Source organism: Pectinophora gossypiella, chromosome 16, assembly GCF_024362695.1.
Source record: "Pectinophora gossypiella chromosome 16, ilPecGoss1.1, whole genome shotgun sequence".
NCBI classification, from domain to species: domain Eukaryota; kingdom Metazoa; phylum Arthropoda; class Insecta; order Lepidoptera; family Gelechiidae; genus Pectinophora; species Pectinophora gossypiella.
Window position 1 is genome coordinate 2,889,074 of NC_065419.1, and position 14,945 is coordinate 2,904,018.

Consider the following 14,945-nt stretch of genomic DNA (forward strand, 5'->3'; position numbering starts at 1 on the left):
TAGGGCCCTGTGCCGAGGTTTTTCTTGCAGCTTCTTTTCCCCGGTTATACAGGTTGTGAGAAGCTGCAGTAGTTTTAGGCGGATGAGACGTTCGTTATGTAAAAATTGACGATTCAAAGTGTAACTATGTTACCTACTGAATAAAGATATTTTTGAATTTGAATTTGAATTTGAATAACCCTGATACTAGGGTTGATGAGGTTGGTATGGTAATCCACCTTATAAAGCATATAGATAAAATAAAATATTTAAAATTTTCAGTTGCTTATCAAATCAAGCAAGAAGAGAGGAGAGGTATGTGACCCTTAAGATGACAAGGGATCAGCCTATCGCTCATAACAATTGTCCATCATGTTAGACACGGTCACAAATCCTCTGTCGGTTTTAACGACTAACGTGTTCTATACATTGTTTTAAGTTTACGCGGTTATATCGGGAGTCTCATATCCCCATTTAAACGCGGTAAGAACCCGTTATTATGTGTTTTAATTAACGTGTTCTATTCATATTCCTACTTAACACACTCACCCGTCGCTCTAATACTTAGATGTAAGTTTAATTTTAAGTTTCCTTTGGCAAACTATGCGCCAACATCACATGTACCCATTTTTTTTTTACGGTTTCCCAATATACAGGCTCCGCCTAGTTTGGGAACCTCTATTTATTTGGTTATATTTTTAATATAAGTACCCATCCTACTTATGTGCCTCATTGTATTGTTTTCTGGTAAGTAATAAAAACATTTTTCATTTTTTTTTCATGAGTTTTTTATTCGCTGCCAAGCCAGCATAGAAACAATCAATAAAAATCATGATTCATGATTGTAGTCAGAATATCGCTTATAGTTTTTGGACAAAATACACTGCTGTTGATTGTTAAGAATATGTAATATCATTGTATTGTCATATCATATATCTTTTTATCTTGACGAATGTCGTTCGTTATATTACTCATACTTTTGACAACTTATGTATTAGATACGGTCACGAGTACGAATATGTATACACTTTGGAACCTTGTCACATTAACTTTTTTGACAAATTAAACCGTAAGTATCACTAAATGTCAAATATAATAGTGCGACAGGGTTCTTAAGTGGGTACATGATATTGCTCATGATTGTACTTAGGATTACATTTTACACAAAGAATTAATAAGTTATTCTTTTAAAACTCGTGTACCTAGAACTCAAACCCAAACCTATAGATTCTGTAGCTCGAAACCAAACCAATTTACGTTACGATTCGATCATAAAATTATCACGTCCACAGCGGCGAAGGAAAACATCATGAGGAAAGAAACGCACATTCCCAAAAAAATGCGTTTCGGAGGTATGTGATCTGTGTCCACATAAAATATTGCGGTGAATTTTTAGCTTCAGTGAAAAACCGGACCTGTCAAATATTTAGCTTGGTGTGAAAAACGGGATGACGATGCTAGGGAGATGATGACTACAGTACTCATACGACACAAGATACTCAAATCTAACTAACAAGGCTTGACAATAGGTTTTAAACATTGAAATGATGCAAGCGTTAATATGCATTGTCCATTGTCACATTACCAAAATCTCCTGACACAAGTCATAAGTAGGTACTCGTAGGTTTATTAAGTACTAATGTAATCTAACCTATAAAATCCCACATCTGGGCAAAGGCCTTCATAATACTAAAACTTAAAAAAATATAAACAGCCTATATACGTCCCACTACTGGGCACATGCCTCACCTCAATCAACAAGAGGGGGTATGGACGTTAAAACTTACATCAGTTAGTAGTAACCGGGACCAATGGCTTAATGAGCCTTCCAAAGTTCCGAAGCCCGAAACATCAGACTTTCGGACAATCGGGTACCTCGGCTGATTACCTAATCAGCCCGTCCTAACCAAATTGGGGATCACAAAGTGATTTATGCCCACTGGGATTTGAACCCAGGACATCCAGGTCCAGAGCCTACGGAATATGATTATCTTAAACATAAGCTCCCTATTGAGGTAGCCAGTTGGTACATCTGTTAGACCAACGTGACAGGTGAGCCGTATCGCCGTCCATAATGGTCGAGCCAACTGTGTTACCTAATGAAAACTGTACTTAAGATAAATTAATAACTCATCGACAAGTCCGGTACCGGGGTTCGAACCACAGGGTCATAGTGACTTTTGTGCCGATGATCATTTTAACGATATATACTCACTTGCAAAACATCCCGTTTCCCTTCAATGAAATTAAAATGCAGAGTATTCTTATTCAGTTCCAGGTTCAGATTCTCATTGCAATAAGCGGTCTTCTTGCTGATGTCCTGCTTATCAGGCACCTCGGGCTCCAGGGCTTCAATCCGGTGTCTCAGCTCATCCACCGTGCAGTAGATCTCCAGATTGTCTTCTAAGGAGTCTATGCTCTTGGGAGACAAGTCGAACTTCTGAAAAGAATTACGAGACATTTATTTAAGTTGGATGGGATGAATCTTTGCGTGTTCTTTCCTGGGGGGTAAAAAACATAATAAGTCATTATCTCCCTAGCATTATCCCGTTCCTCACAGGGTCCGTTTACCTAACCTGAAAATTTGACAGGTCCGGTTATTACAGAAGCGACTGCCTGTCTGACCTTCCAACCCGCGAAGGGATACCCAGCCCAATACAGGTTAGGTCGCATACCTCCGATGGGTTTCCTCACGATGTTTTCCTTCACCGCTGAGCTCGTGATAATCATTTATGATCCAAACATGAATTCGAAAACAAATTAGACAATCATTGGTTTAGGCCTGTGCTGGATTCGAACCACAAGGCTGTGGCTATAAGTACAAAAATTAAAACATCTGCTCTAGAACCTCCCACTGGTGTGCTAATGACAAACAAGTAGGTTGATTCTCTAAATTAGCTAAATGATTTGTCAAATCTCTGCAGGAGGCTAATGACAGATCGTGAGAGTTCAACACTAATCGCAGCACATCGCTCACTTATAGGTACCAGATATTTTGTGAGTGTTGGTACAAGATAGTTTGTGAGCGACAGAGATGTCGCGAGTTGATTGATTAGCCGTTTAATTAGCTAGTGTGGAATAATCGGGTCGCGTCGTTTCGATATTATTTTTTTTTCTACGTGACTTATTGTAGATTTGTCGCAGATAGCATTAACTACTTGGCCGGACAAATGGGGAGCGCTGAAGGCTCTTACCCAGTTAGGCGCGAACCTCGACACAGGGCGTTGTCTGAGAGGAAAAATACTTGAAAGAATTAATCGACCCTAGTGGGTCGATAGCGATAAGCGCTGATTGAGGGAAATCGTCGACCACGCCAGCGTGGTCGGCATCGGGGTCCTGAAGTGTTAAGCAGCAACGATTTAATAGAGGTAAATACACAATGTCAATTACAAAAAGTAAAAATAATAAATATTAAATAAAACTTAAAAATGATCAACTCTATGAATACCTGTTCCAAGCTATCCAGCGGTTTGTAGTCAATGAGCTGCGTGAGTTCCTTCTCGACAGACTTGCGCAGTTGGTGCGCCTCCTGGCGAGCCTGCGCCAGCGCACGCTGCCGCGCCTCCTCCGCGAGTATCGTCTCGATCGACTTGTCGTCCTTATGTTCACCCATCACCCACACCTGCAAATACAGCACATGACTATTACAAACAACATTTTTTTACGTAAGGGTTCTGAAGTGCTTGTTGTTGCGAGCTGATTGGCCGCCAATTATTGGCTAGAGTAATTGGGTCGTAGAGGCTTGTTGCTCTGCCCACCTCCATGGAAAATAAAGGCGTGATTGTCTGTCATTTTGTCAAAAGGATGCAAACATCCGATAAAAATTACAGCGTGCCGCGATTATATTATCAAGTTACATATTATTTATTCAACTGCGAATATTATGTCGGCATCGGCATTTATAATTGTTACACACATTACTCAACCGTATAATTACTATAAAGAATATACATTACTAATTATTATAATATAATGGAAAATTACAACACTGCAAATTCCATAAAATTAATGTTACTTAACAATAATATTACAGTCATCATTTCCCTAGCTTTATCGCGTTTTCACCGGGTCCGCTTACCTGACCTGAAGATTTGACAGGTCCGGTCTTTCACGGAAGCGACTACCTGTCTGACCCGCGAAGGGAAACTCATCCCAATAAAGGTTAGGTCACTTCTGTAACGCATTTATCGGGTAAGTGGATTCAAAGTACTTGAAAAGTTCCTGTCCTCACTGGGAAACTTTGAACTTCTGGTTAGGTAATCAAGATGTCTAGCCAACCACAAAGCTCGTTATCACTTACATCCCGTACAAGTACGTACAGGTACGTATGGGTGTTAGTGACACCATAACAAATTCTGAGGGCGATGATTCAGACCATCATACTGAGTTGATATCATGAAAATGAAAATTCATGAAAATTTTAATGACTTTTTTATTATTTTCAATTCTATACGTTTGCGACGGAAAATTCCACTTGATATCAACACAGAATCATGGTCTGAATCACCCTTCAAAGTTTTCGTTACGATGTCACTAACGAATCGAATGTAGAATACTCACCCATGGTTCGCCATCTTCCCCTTTCAGGAACTGGACCTGTTTTTTCCCGTTTTTAGTGAACTTGGGTTCATCTGACTCTTCTTTGCTGATTTTCTGGTCCCACGCCTGCCAGCGACGGACCTGCCAATAGAAAACATTTTTTTTTTTAATAATGAAGGTAAAATACATTGTTTTAAGTTTACGCGGTTATTATCATAATTAAAGCACATAATAACGGGTTCTTACCGCGTTTAAATCGGGATATGAGACTCCCGATATTTCGACACTGTTGCAAGTGCCATGATCACGGGATGACTGATGAGATTAGATAACTGAGAGAGAAATATCGGGAGTCTCATATCCCCATTTAAACGCGGTAAGAACCCGTTATTATGTGCTTTAATTATGAAGGTAAAATGCCAGATGTGCTTATGTTCTAGAAAGCGGGGTAGGGTGTTAGTACCGAATACTGAGGGGCATGATTCACTTCATGATTCTGAGTTAATATCAAATTGAATTTTCCGCCGCAAAATTCATGACTTTTTGTGGTTTTTTTTTATTATTTTCCATACTTTTGCGACAGAAAAATCCACTTGATATCAACTCAGTATGATGGTCTCAATCATCGCCCTCAGAATTCGTTATGGTACATACCCTCTCCGGTTGATTGAGGGGAGGCCTGTGCCCAGCAGTGGGACGTATATAGGCTATTTATGTTTATGTTTTTTTATCAACTCAGAATAATGGTCTGAATCATCCCTTGTAGTGTTTTTACGGTGTCATTAACACCCTGTATATAAAAGATAAAAAAGATAAAGATTTTTATTGTGCATAAATTTAGGTACAGTTATAGATAATTGTTGCAGTTATAGTTGCAAATTACGTCTCACAAAATTTTGCCTTTGCAGGCATATTATATTATAGAAGCACATATATGTATATTATAGTAGATAGCAGCTGGAGCTTGTCTTCTCATTCCTTGTGGTCCAGCCTACCCCGAAAAGGATTACGGGCGTGAATGTCTACCCAACCTTGATGGTACGCAATCTAGGACAATTCTTTGTGAACCTCCACCACCCATCACGGGTATAAAAACAAGCACCAATCGTGCGAAAAATGACCTTGTACTCGTACCAGTATTTTGAAAGTGCACTTCGACATTATCGGATTATGCAGGTACTTTGGGTAATGGCATTATTGAAATGTCAATCAAATCGAAATGTAAGTAGCTGGCTTCAATAGTTAAGTAATCAGATTGAGATATTAATCACATCATCATTAATGTAAGAGCCACGCTCGCCGGTGTAGTATCTCCATTCTTGTCTATCAATGGCCAATTCTTTGACTTCCTTATAAGACACGACGTTCGCCTTCTCTTTAATTTGTTCCACGTAAGCTCTTCGCGGTCTTCCCCTTTCTTTATTTCCTCGTAGCTTCCCTTCTATGATGTTTTTAATAAATTCGTCGTGTAATATTAAGTGTCTAATCATCTTGCATCTTCTTCTTGAGATATAAGTACCTAACCCCGTAAAAATATAGAACATATTCAGCTGTTTGTCTTCCCGGGCATGTCGTAAAATCTCACAGAGGGGTTGTAGTAACATGATGGACAATTGTTATGGGTGGTGAGCTGACCCCTTATCACCAAAAGGTTCATCATGTTCATCTTAGGATTTCGCATCAACAGTGGCCGCAAGTTGTTCTTGATTTCTTGCGGCTCTGCTCACCCCATTAGGTATTAAGGGCGTGACGTTTTACAACCGTGATAAGAAAACATTATAACGGATGGCACACAAGCTGATCTGGTGATTTGGCTGGTTGTGGTAATTTCGTAACGTCTTCGCACATCAGGGGCATACGTATTCAGGGCGCATACTCTGTAATTATTATTTAATCTGTGTAGCTTTAAGGCAATGAGCATTCGAAATGGCATACGAATCTAGAATATTGACTAGTTCCTTTCAACTAAAGTAGATTTTATGCGGTTACACCGTCGTTTTACGGAATTGTTTGCAATTTGGCATAAGGCCCCTGAATTGATGTGAATTATATCGAGGGTAGGGAATGCAATCCCGATCTCGCTGGATCCCGATCTCGCAAGGTTTTGTCTAATTTTTTGGGATCAATCACGCAGCATAATAAAAGAAATGGATCCCATTCGAGATTGACGGGATTGGGCGAATCTCCTTAAGTTATAGTTTTTGTTTTGATTATGCTGCTTTCCAAATAAAATTTAATTATTTAGTTAGTTTTAGCGTTTGTTTTCTTTCAAAAAATATTTTGTTTACTTAACGTAATGACGTTCATATCATAAACAAGTAGTTTTCATCGTTTTCAGCCATCCTAACTTTCCATTTTTTTATGAACCAGACAAGGTCCCGAAAATTTCGGGATCTCGCTGGAATTTTACAATCGCGGGATTTCGAATTTGCGATCTCGAGTCGGGATTGCATTCCCTAATCGACAGCTTCAACCAATAGCCGTACGACGTATATCCACGTAGATAGCATTCGCTGCGTTTATTGGTCGAAACCCTCGGTATAAATCGCGCCGCGCGCGGCACGGTTGCCGTTGAGAGCCTGCTGAGCTTTGCCATGTATCTGGACTTTAGGCCCATATCTCACTAGAACACCCGACAGTAATATGTAGGTATGGATGCCGGTCAGTTGGTGAGGTAGCATTTATACAACGTCCATACATTTATTGATCATTTATATCCATCGTGATGACGATATCATGGTGTCTAGTAAAATATGGCCCTTTGGAAATCACACTCAAGTTTAGAACTTCCCAACAGCAGCATATACTTAGTATATTTACCACATAAACAGTTATTTATGTACATAACAGCTGTTACTTTTACTCGTATTGTTCTCAAAGCAGATTACAGCTGTTTAAAATGCATTAAACGCACCCAAGATGAGCAGATCAGTATGCAAATTGCGCACGTAACACTTATGTGTATGTGTTTCATGTATTTGATAGTTACTTACTAAAAAAATATGGTTTCTTACAATGTAACGGAAACCTTAAGGATGTTATCCAATGGATAACCTTTACTTCACATTGCTTTAGAAAGTAACAGAATTTGTACGCATTCTTGATATTCCTCAGATTGAACCTCTTTTTTTTGGACTGGCAGGAATGAGAAAGTCGAATTTTTTCACACAGTTATGTAGGTAAGTATGTAAATAAAATCTGTGTCGATCCTGATATTATTTTACTTACTCCCTTCAAATTCTTCTGAGTAGATTACGGTATACTCAAAGGTTTTTAAGGACATCTCCAATTTGATCAATTTACATCATTCTAAGTCTTCCTCTGCCAACTCTAACAACAACCTTTGCCTTATAGGTACCGCTTTCGAAATCCTTCATGCTATTATCCTTCAGGATATTTCCATCCCATTTTATGTAAGTTGACTAAGATAATGGTGCCGATTCCTGCAGGCAAATTTAAATTTATTTTAGATAAGATTACGGTTTATATGTCAAAAACCGGATTTTAGTTGACGCATCATAAATCTAAAATGACGTGTTTAATTTACTCAACTTAGGTTTAGACAACAAAAAACTATTATAGCAAACATTAATTTGACGTGAAACTTTTATTCGAAACTATTTTTTACGGTTTTCTAAACCTTAATGAAATTGTGTGCTTTCCAACTATCTACGCACTGTATCAAATCATAGGTCAAGATATCCTTTAACAAATCGATTTATCTCTATAAATTGTTTGTATACTGTTAGTAATTAATAAAATATAACTGAAATTATTCCCATAACATGATCAAATGCTATTTCCATCTTCATGCGACATATACAAAGCTCAGTAACCTCTTAATGCTGTATTATCCTTATCATTGGCAACCGATGCCAGTTTAAACTCAACTCTATATTCAAACACGAAAGGTCAACAAACTCCCGAAATAGACAGCAGTCTATTTCGATGTCGATTCCATAAAGCAAGTAGTAGTTCCATTGTAGTCGATTTACGGATGTAAGCATACATCCGTGTGTAAAAATAAAACAGGGAAGTTGAATTCCAAAAATAACATTCCCTAAATTACTCATTCGAATTTAAGAGACAATAGTGTTGCAATCTCAACAGACTGGATCACAGATAAATTTATTTATTTATAACGAGGAGCTCGGTGGCGCAGCGGTTAACGCGCTTGGTCTGCGATTGTTGAAGTTAAGCAACTTTCGCAAAGGCCGGTCATAGGATGGGTGACCACAAAAAAAAAGTTTTCATCTCGAGCTCCTCCATGCTTCGGAAGGCACGTTAAGCCGTTGGTCCCGGCTGCATTAGCAGTCGTTAATAACCATGAAAACGCACTGGGCCCGCGTGATGGTTTAAGGTCCGATCTCCCTATCCATCCATAGGGAAGGCCCGTGCCCCAGCAGTGGGGACGTTAATGGGCTGATGATGATGATTTATTTATAACACTTACATTTGCAACATTACAGATATTATCCATTGCGTTACAAACAATATTCATATCACAAGAACTTAAAACTTTAAAAACACATTATTATTTATATTATTATGATTATATCATTATACAGTACTAACAGGCATCAAAGGTTCAAATAAAACACCTCAGGCACCTTCTGGGCCAGCTCGCTCCATCTTAGGCCTCGTCATCTCATCTCATCATCAATGCCTTCGGGCAAGTCTGGAGCCAAGAGCAAACTCATCAAAGGTAAAAAAAATGCAAATCTCGAAATAAAAGCCAGCTAAGATGATCAAAAAAAAAATTTTTTTTTATCTATTTTCGAATTTAAATAATGAATACCGCTTTTATTGATCACGTCACACGCCAGTTTATAATACAATCTCAACTACAATTTTCCTTTTGAATAGATTGACAAGTTGCATAGTCTTTCTTGCTTGATGAAGTTTAAAAGCTATCTTCTTCTTATCGTGTGGGTTGTGAGGTGGAATACCAGCCTCGTCAACACTGGTTTCAGGTTTATGATTGAACCGCCAAAAGCCCTTGACATGGCACATGTAACGATTACTCTCTTACATCAGTAAATAGTAACCGGGACGTTGGTCCCGTTGAAGCCGTTGGGCTTAACGTGCCTTCCGAAGCACGGATCATCTTACTTTCGGACAATCAGGTGATCAGCCTGTAATGTCCTAACCAAACTAGGGATCACAAAGTGATTTTTGTGTGTCCCCACCGGGATTTGAACCCGGGTCCTCCGGATCGTGAGCCCAACCCTCGAACCACTGGACCACGGAGGCCGTTAAAAGCTACCAACAATGGCGTAGTAGTAGGCCCACTCCTCGCCAGCTAAGTTTAAGTCCCATGTAAATAAAAGGGGGCGAGCCTATAGCAATTCATCATCATCATCTCCCTAGCATTATTAAATCAAATCAATTTTTTTTTTTGACGTGACTTATTGTAGATTTGCCGCAGATGGCATTAACTACTTGGCCGGAATCAAATCAAATATACTTTATTGCACAGAACTAAAATTTCAACAATCAGACATAACACATGAATACAGTAGAATTTGGGCGGCCTTATTGCTCTAGAGCAATTTCTTCCAGGCAACCAACAAAAGGAGACAAACATTTACAACTTGGATGCGGGATGGTGCAACAAAAAAAAAATGCCTAAAAGTAAAACTAAAGTTAATATAATAAATATTCTATACTATACGTACATATATTAATAAATACTCATTATTCTGTTTTTCACAGGGTCCGTTACCTAACCTGAAGATTTACCAGGTCCAGCCTATTGTCATTATCCGGACACAAATTCTGGAATCCACATCATCATCATTATCAGCCGTAAGCCCACTGCTGGGCATAGGCCTCCCCCACGGATCTCCACGACGATCGGTCTTGCGCTGAATCCAAGTGATTTATTATTATCTACGTAAAGTCTAAACATGAATTGAAACTTATTAAGTCGAGTTCAGTGCTTCGATGCCCGATGAGAGATTCGAACCCGTGATACTACTACGTAAGTTACGAATTCTCTGAACTGGGGTATCATGGATTTAGTTTAATAGCAGTTAAACTGGTAATAAGATTAAGTTAGCAACTAATGTTTTCAAGATCACTTTGGTTAAGACTTAGAATCAATGTTACGATCGGACCTTGAAAGAATGGTCGGAAAGCCAAATCGGCTGGTCTTTTCTTTGTTTCTTTGTATCAACCATCAAGGTCGAATGATTCAACCGAAATACCATCATTGCCTTTTGTTCTGTTTCCTATTACATTTTTATCACAGATTTTTTCAATTAAGTTTTTTTTATTTTAAAATCAATTTGCTTGCAAATTGTTGACTGTAATCTTAATTTGATTAAAACCGGTCGATGAGTATCGGACGAGCATTTTTTTCCGTATCTTTTATTTTCGTTTTTTTTTGTTTTTTTTTTTCGTATTTTGTTTCGTATTTTTGTTTTTTTTTTTTTCGACGTGAAAGTTTAGAAGATGTTACTGTGGTTCAGTGTCTCGATTAGAGAATGCAATCCCGACTCAAGATCGCAAATTCCAGAACCTGCGGGATTGGAAATATCAATCAATAAAATTTTGGGTCTTTTAAATTTCTGCCTAAAATTGACGTATGTTCCATTTATGCCTATCGATTATACGTCCCTTTCCTTTTCGGTGGATAAGAAAATGACAGGTATAACTTAAAATTAGGAGGTGTCTGCAGGAATCTGGCCAATATTTCTTTATAAGTAATTGAAATCTTGAAACTGAAGACTTCATCAGATGGGAGGTCCAAGTTCAAAGCAGGTCCAAGGGAGGGATACCTAATATAGGTAATGATTTGTGGAAACAGACTTCAAGACAAAGATAGTGACATAATTGTTAGATAGAATTAAGAACTTTTTTATTATTTTACTTTTCTTGCGCGCTACACTTCAGCTGTACAATTGTACTATATCCTCTGCCGAAGGTTGTCTGGAAGAGTTCGCTCTTAGCGATAAGGCCGCCGTTGCCCACCTTAGAATAAGTTTATCCTGTAAACATGTTGTAAATTTGTGTGCAATAAAGTGTTTTATTGTTATTAACTAAGAAGGAGACAGAAATGTCCACATCAGATGGAAAGAAGGAGAATGCTGGCTTACCTGTTCCTCCCTCATCTTGCAGAAGAGAGTCTGCTTCTGGGTCTCGTCGAGCTCGGCGAGTATCTCCGGGTCCACCCACATGTCTCTCAGGATCTGTTGCAGCATGGTGACGACCCTGATGACAAAGAAATGGATTTTATTAGAATAATCTGTGGTCGTTTTTAAGTTCGTGGTCCAGTGGTTGAGCCTTGGGCTCACAATCCGGAGGTCCCAGGTTCGAATTCCGGTGGGGACATATCACAAAAATTACTAAGTGATCCCTAGTTTGGTTAGGACATTACAGGCTGATCACCTGATTGGCCAAAAAGTAAGATGATCCGTGCTCAGGAAGGCACGTTTAGCCGTTGGTTCCGGTTACTACTTACTGATGTAAGTTAGTAGTCGTTACGTGAGCCATGTCAGGGGCATTTGGCGGCTCAATAGTAACCCTGAAACCAGGGTTGATGGGGTTGGTAATCCACCTCACAACCGACACGATAGTTGAAGAAGTATTAACAACATAAATTGGCAGACAGCTTGGTATCAGTAAGCTTTCTGCCATCAGACTGCTTGGTAGTTGACGCCAGCAGTTGTTTTTGTTTAGGGCTGTGTTGGAGCAGAGGGCGTTTACTCCTGCCTGATAGTTATTGGTAGTATAGAACAAAGAATACTACATATAGAACAGCAACTCTCCGCTCCCCACCAGCTGCTGATTAGGTATTGTGATTGGCAGCCCTCAGACGTGCTATTAATTCGGGGTCGCGATTTCCTTGAAATAAAAAAGGCAAACATTTTCTTACGGAATCGTTAAAATGTTGAAGTTATTTCAGCATGAAAGCGTGTTATAAGATGTGTGACACGTGTGTTGCATTGTGTGACGAATTAACCCTGACATTTTGTGATAAGATTCTAATAGGATTGCATAAAGTTGAAGTTACCTTTTTTTGACGTGACTTACAATGCCATAGGCATAGATAAAGTAAGACAATAATTATAATAGAGTCTAATAGTTACTGAGCTGATGCGGTAGCAATACCCGACGACCTTATATCAATAGGTATATAAACTAATCTGGAACAGACGACTGGCACGCACATGGGTTGCTTTAAGGTCAAGCAAAACAAGGAACTTATAGTTTTTATAACATGTCAAGTATTATACTTCGATACGAAATACCTATGTCACTTTATGGTTCGTTACATCTATTTTTAGATGTGAATAACCCTGGAAGCCTGGTAGCCGTGGTTGGTAGAACCACAGATCATATAATACTAACGGTAGAACTACGTTAGTATTATATGATCTGTGGTAGAACGTTTGCCCGCTCACTTTGAGGTCACAGGTTCGAATCCAGCACAGGCCTAAACCAACGATTGTCGAATTAGTTTTCGAATTCATGTTTGGATCATAAATGATTATCACGTGCTCTGCGGTGAAGGAAAACATCGTGAGGATACCCATATTAACGAGAAATGCATTTTCGGAGCTATGTGACCTAATCTGTATTGGACTGGTTTTCCCTTCGGTTGGAAGGTCAGACAGGCAGTCGCTTATGTAAAAAACCGGACTTGTCAAATCTTCAGGTTAGGTAAGCGGACCATCTTTTTCTTTTTCATATTTATTTGTCATTGTGGATTGATAACCACCGTATGTTGTAAACCTTCAGAATCAACCTTCAAGCCACAACATAGACTAGCATTCAATCGGTCAATACAACATACAACACGGAAGCTGCGCGGGCACATGTAGACAAGATTAACCAATTGCAGGTCATCACGGCGCCCGATAGAGCGAGTCGGAAATCCTTCAATTAATATAGGCCTGAACTATGCGCAAGCGCTTTCACTGGCGTTACGGATTTTGACATAATGCCTTCCTGTCGGCGACCGGTTTGGTTCATTGTTACTGACACGACTTAGCCTACATATTGGATTTTCTATTTTAGTTTTCACATACGTACATACATAAACTCACGCCTATTTCCCACCGGGATAAGCAGACACTATAGAATTTATTCCTAAACAGTAATTTCTTCCTGGCAACCTTAGCGTGAAAGAAGCTGTATTAAATATAACATTCGTACGTATACCTATATCTACACATTCCCTAATTAATCATACATATCAAGGTGTTAGTGACATCGTAACGAATACTGAGAGGATAGATTCATTCGGTTAATATCAAGTGGAATTTTCCATCGCAAAGTATAGAATTGAAAAAAAAAACATGAATTATACGACGGAAAATTCCACTTGATATCAACTCAGAATCATAGTCTGAAACATCCCTCAAAGTTTTCGTTATGATGTCACTAAGACCCTATATAATATATAAATAATGTGTATGTATGTAATAATGTGTATGTTTAAAATATGTCATTTCAATAAATATTTGTCATACATACATAAATATAAAAATATTTTCCTTCAATCATCATGTTTTGCTGCGTATAGTGACATAGCGCTTATTTTGCCACCTGAGAGGATACGGTTTGTAAATACGCGTTTCACAATGTCTGTAATCCGATAGGTTTTGTAAACTCTACGAATGCTTTATCTGAATTGTTATGATTCTGACGTATTAATCTGTTTGGTACCTTACCTACCTACGTAACAACGAATAGTGTGATTAATGTTACGAATGGTCTTTACGTAACCAGGTTCTAAAAAGACCACATAAAAACAAGTCCACTTCTAAAATACACAATACCGGGTTCTTACCGCGTTTAAATCAGGGATATGAGACTCCCGATATTTCACTGTTGCAAGTGCCATGATCAAGGAATGACAAACAATGGCCCCGATTCCTGCAGACACCGCCTAATTTTATTTTAAGTTATATCCGTCATTTTCATATCCGTCGAAAAGGAAAGGGACGGATGATTCACAGCTCTTAATTTTAGGAAGAATGAGTAAATTAATGTGTCGGGTTATTGACTGACGTAAAATTTTTAGACGGTTGGTTTAGATTTGTGCTTAAAATTGACGTGTATTCCATAAATTTTATGCTTGTCGATTACCCGTCCCTTTCCTTTTCGGCGGATAAGAAAATTACAGATATAACTTAAAATAAAATTAGATGGTATTTACAGGAATTAGCACCAATGTATAAATTCACCTCTATCCAATCAGTTTCTTGCAAAGTAATAAATTAACTGGTTGCACTTATGACCTCCTGGTCACATGTGGTTTCTGTAATAGACCAAAAACACCTACAAAAACATATATTTTAAATTATGACAACTATGGCTCATAATTTCAACACAGTGTAAGTACAAATAATGCGCTGGGGTCAGAGACTGAACTTTTCGCGATTCGCGCGACGCTTACAATGTCAAATAGTTCGGCT

The 14,945-nt window shown here is 38.7% G+C and overlaps 1 protein-coding gene across 2 annotated transcripts in view; it reads right to left on the reverse strand.

The window, feature by feature from the left end:
- The window catches only part of LOC126373986 (SH2 domain-containing protein 4B-like), an 81,002-nt gene that overhangs the window by 9,394 nt on the left and 56,663 nt on the right, over nucleotides 1-14,945 (reverse strand). For both annotated transcript variants that reach the window (XM_050020418.1, XM_050020417.1), the window contains exons 3-6: nucleotides 11,619-11,733; nucleotides 4,540-4,659; nucleotides 3,428-3,601; nucleotides 2,195-2,419 (exon numbers count right to left, since the gene is read on the reverse strand). In XM_050020418.1, coding sequence (XP_049876375.1) covers nucleotides 2,195-2,419; nucleotides 3,428-3,601; nucleotides 4,540-4,659; nucleotides 11,619-11,723 — 624 coding nt within the window. In that variant the 5' untranslated portion in view covers nucleotides 11,724-11,733. The remainder of the gene's footprint in view (nucleotides 1-2,194; nucleotides 2,420-3,427; nucleotides 3,602-4,539; nucleotides 4,660-11,618; nucleotides 11,734-14,945) is intronic.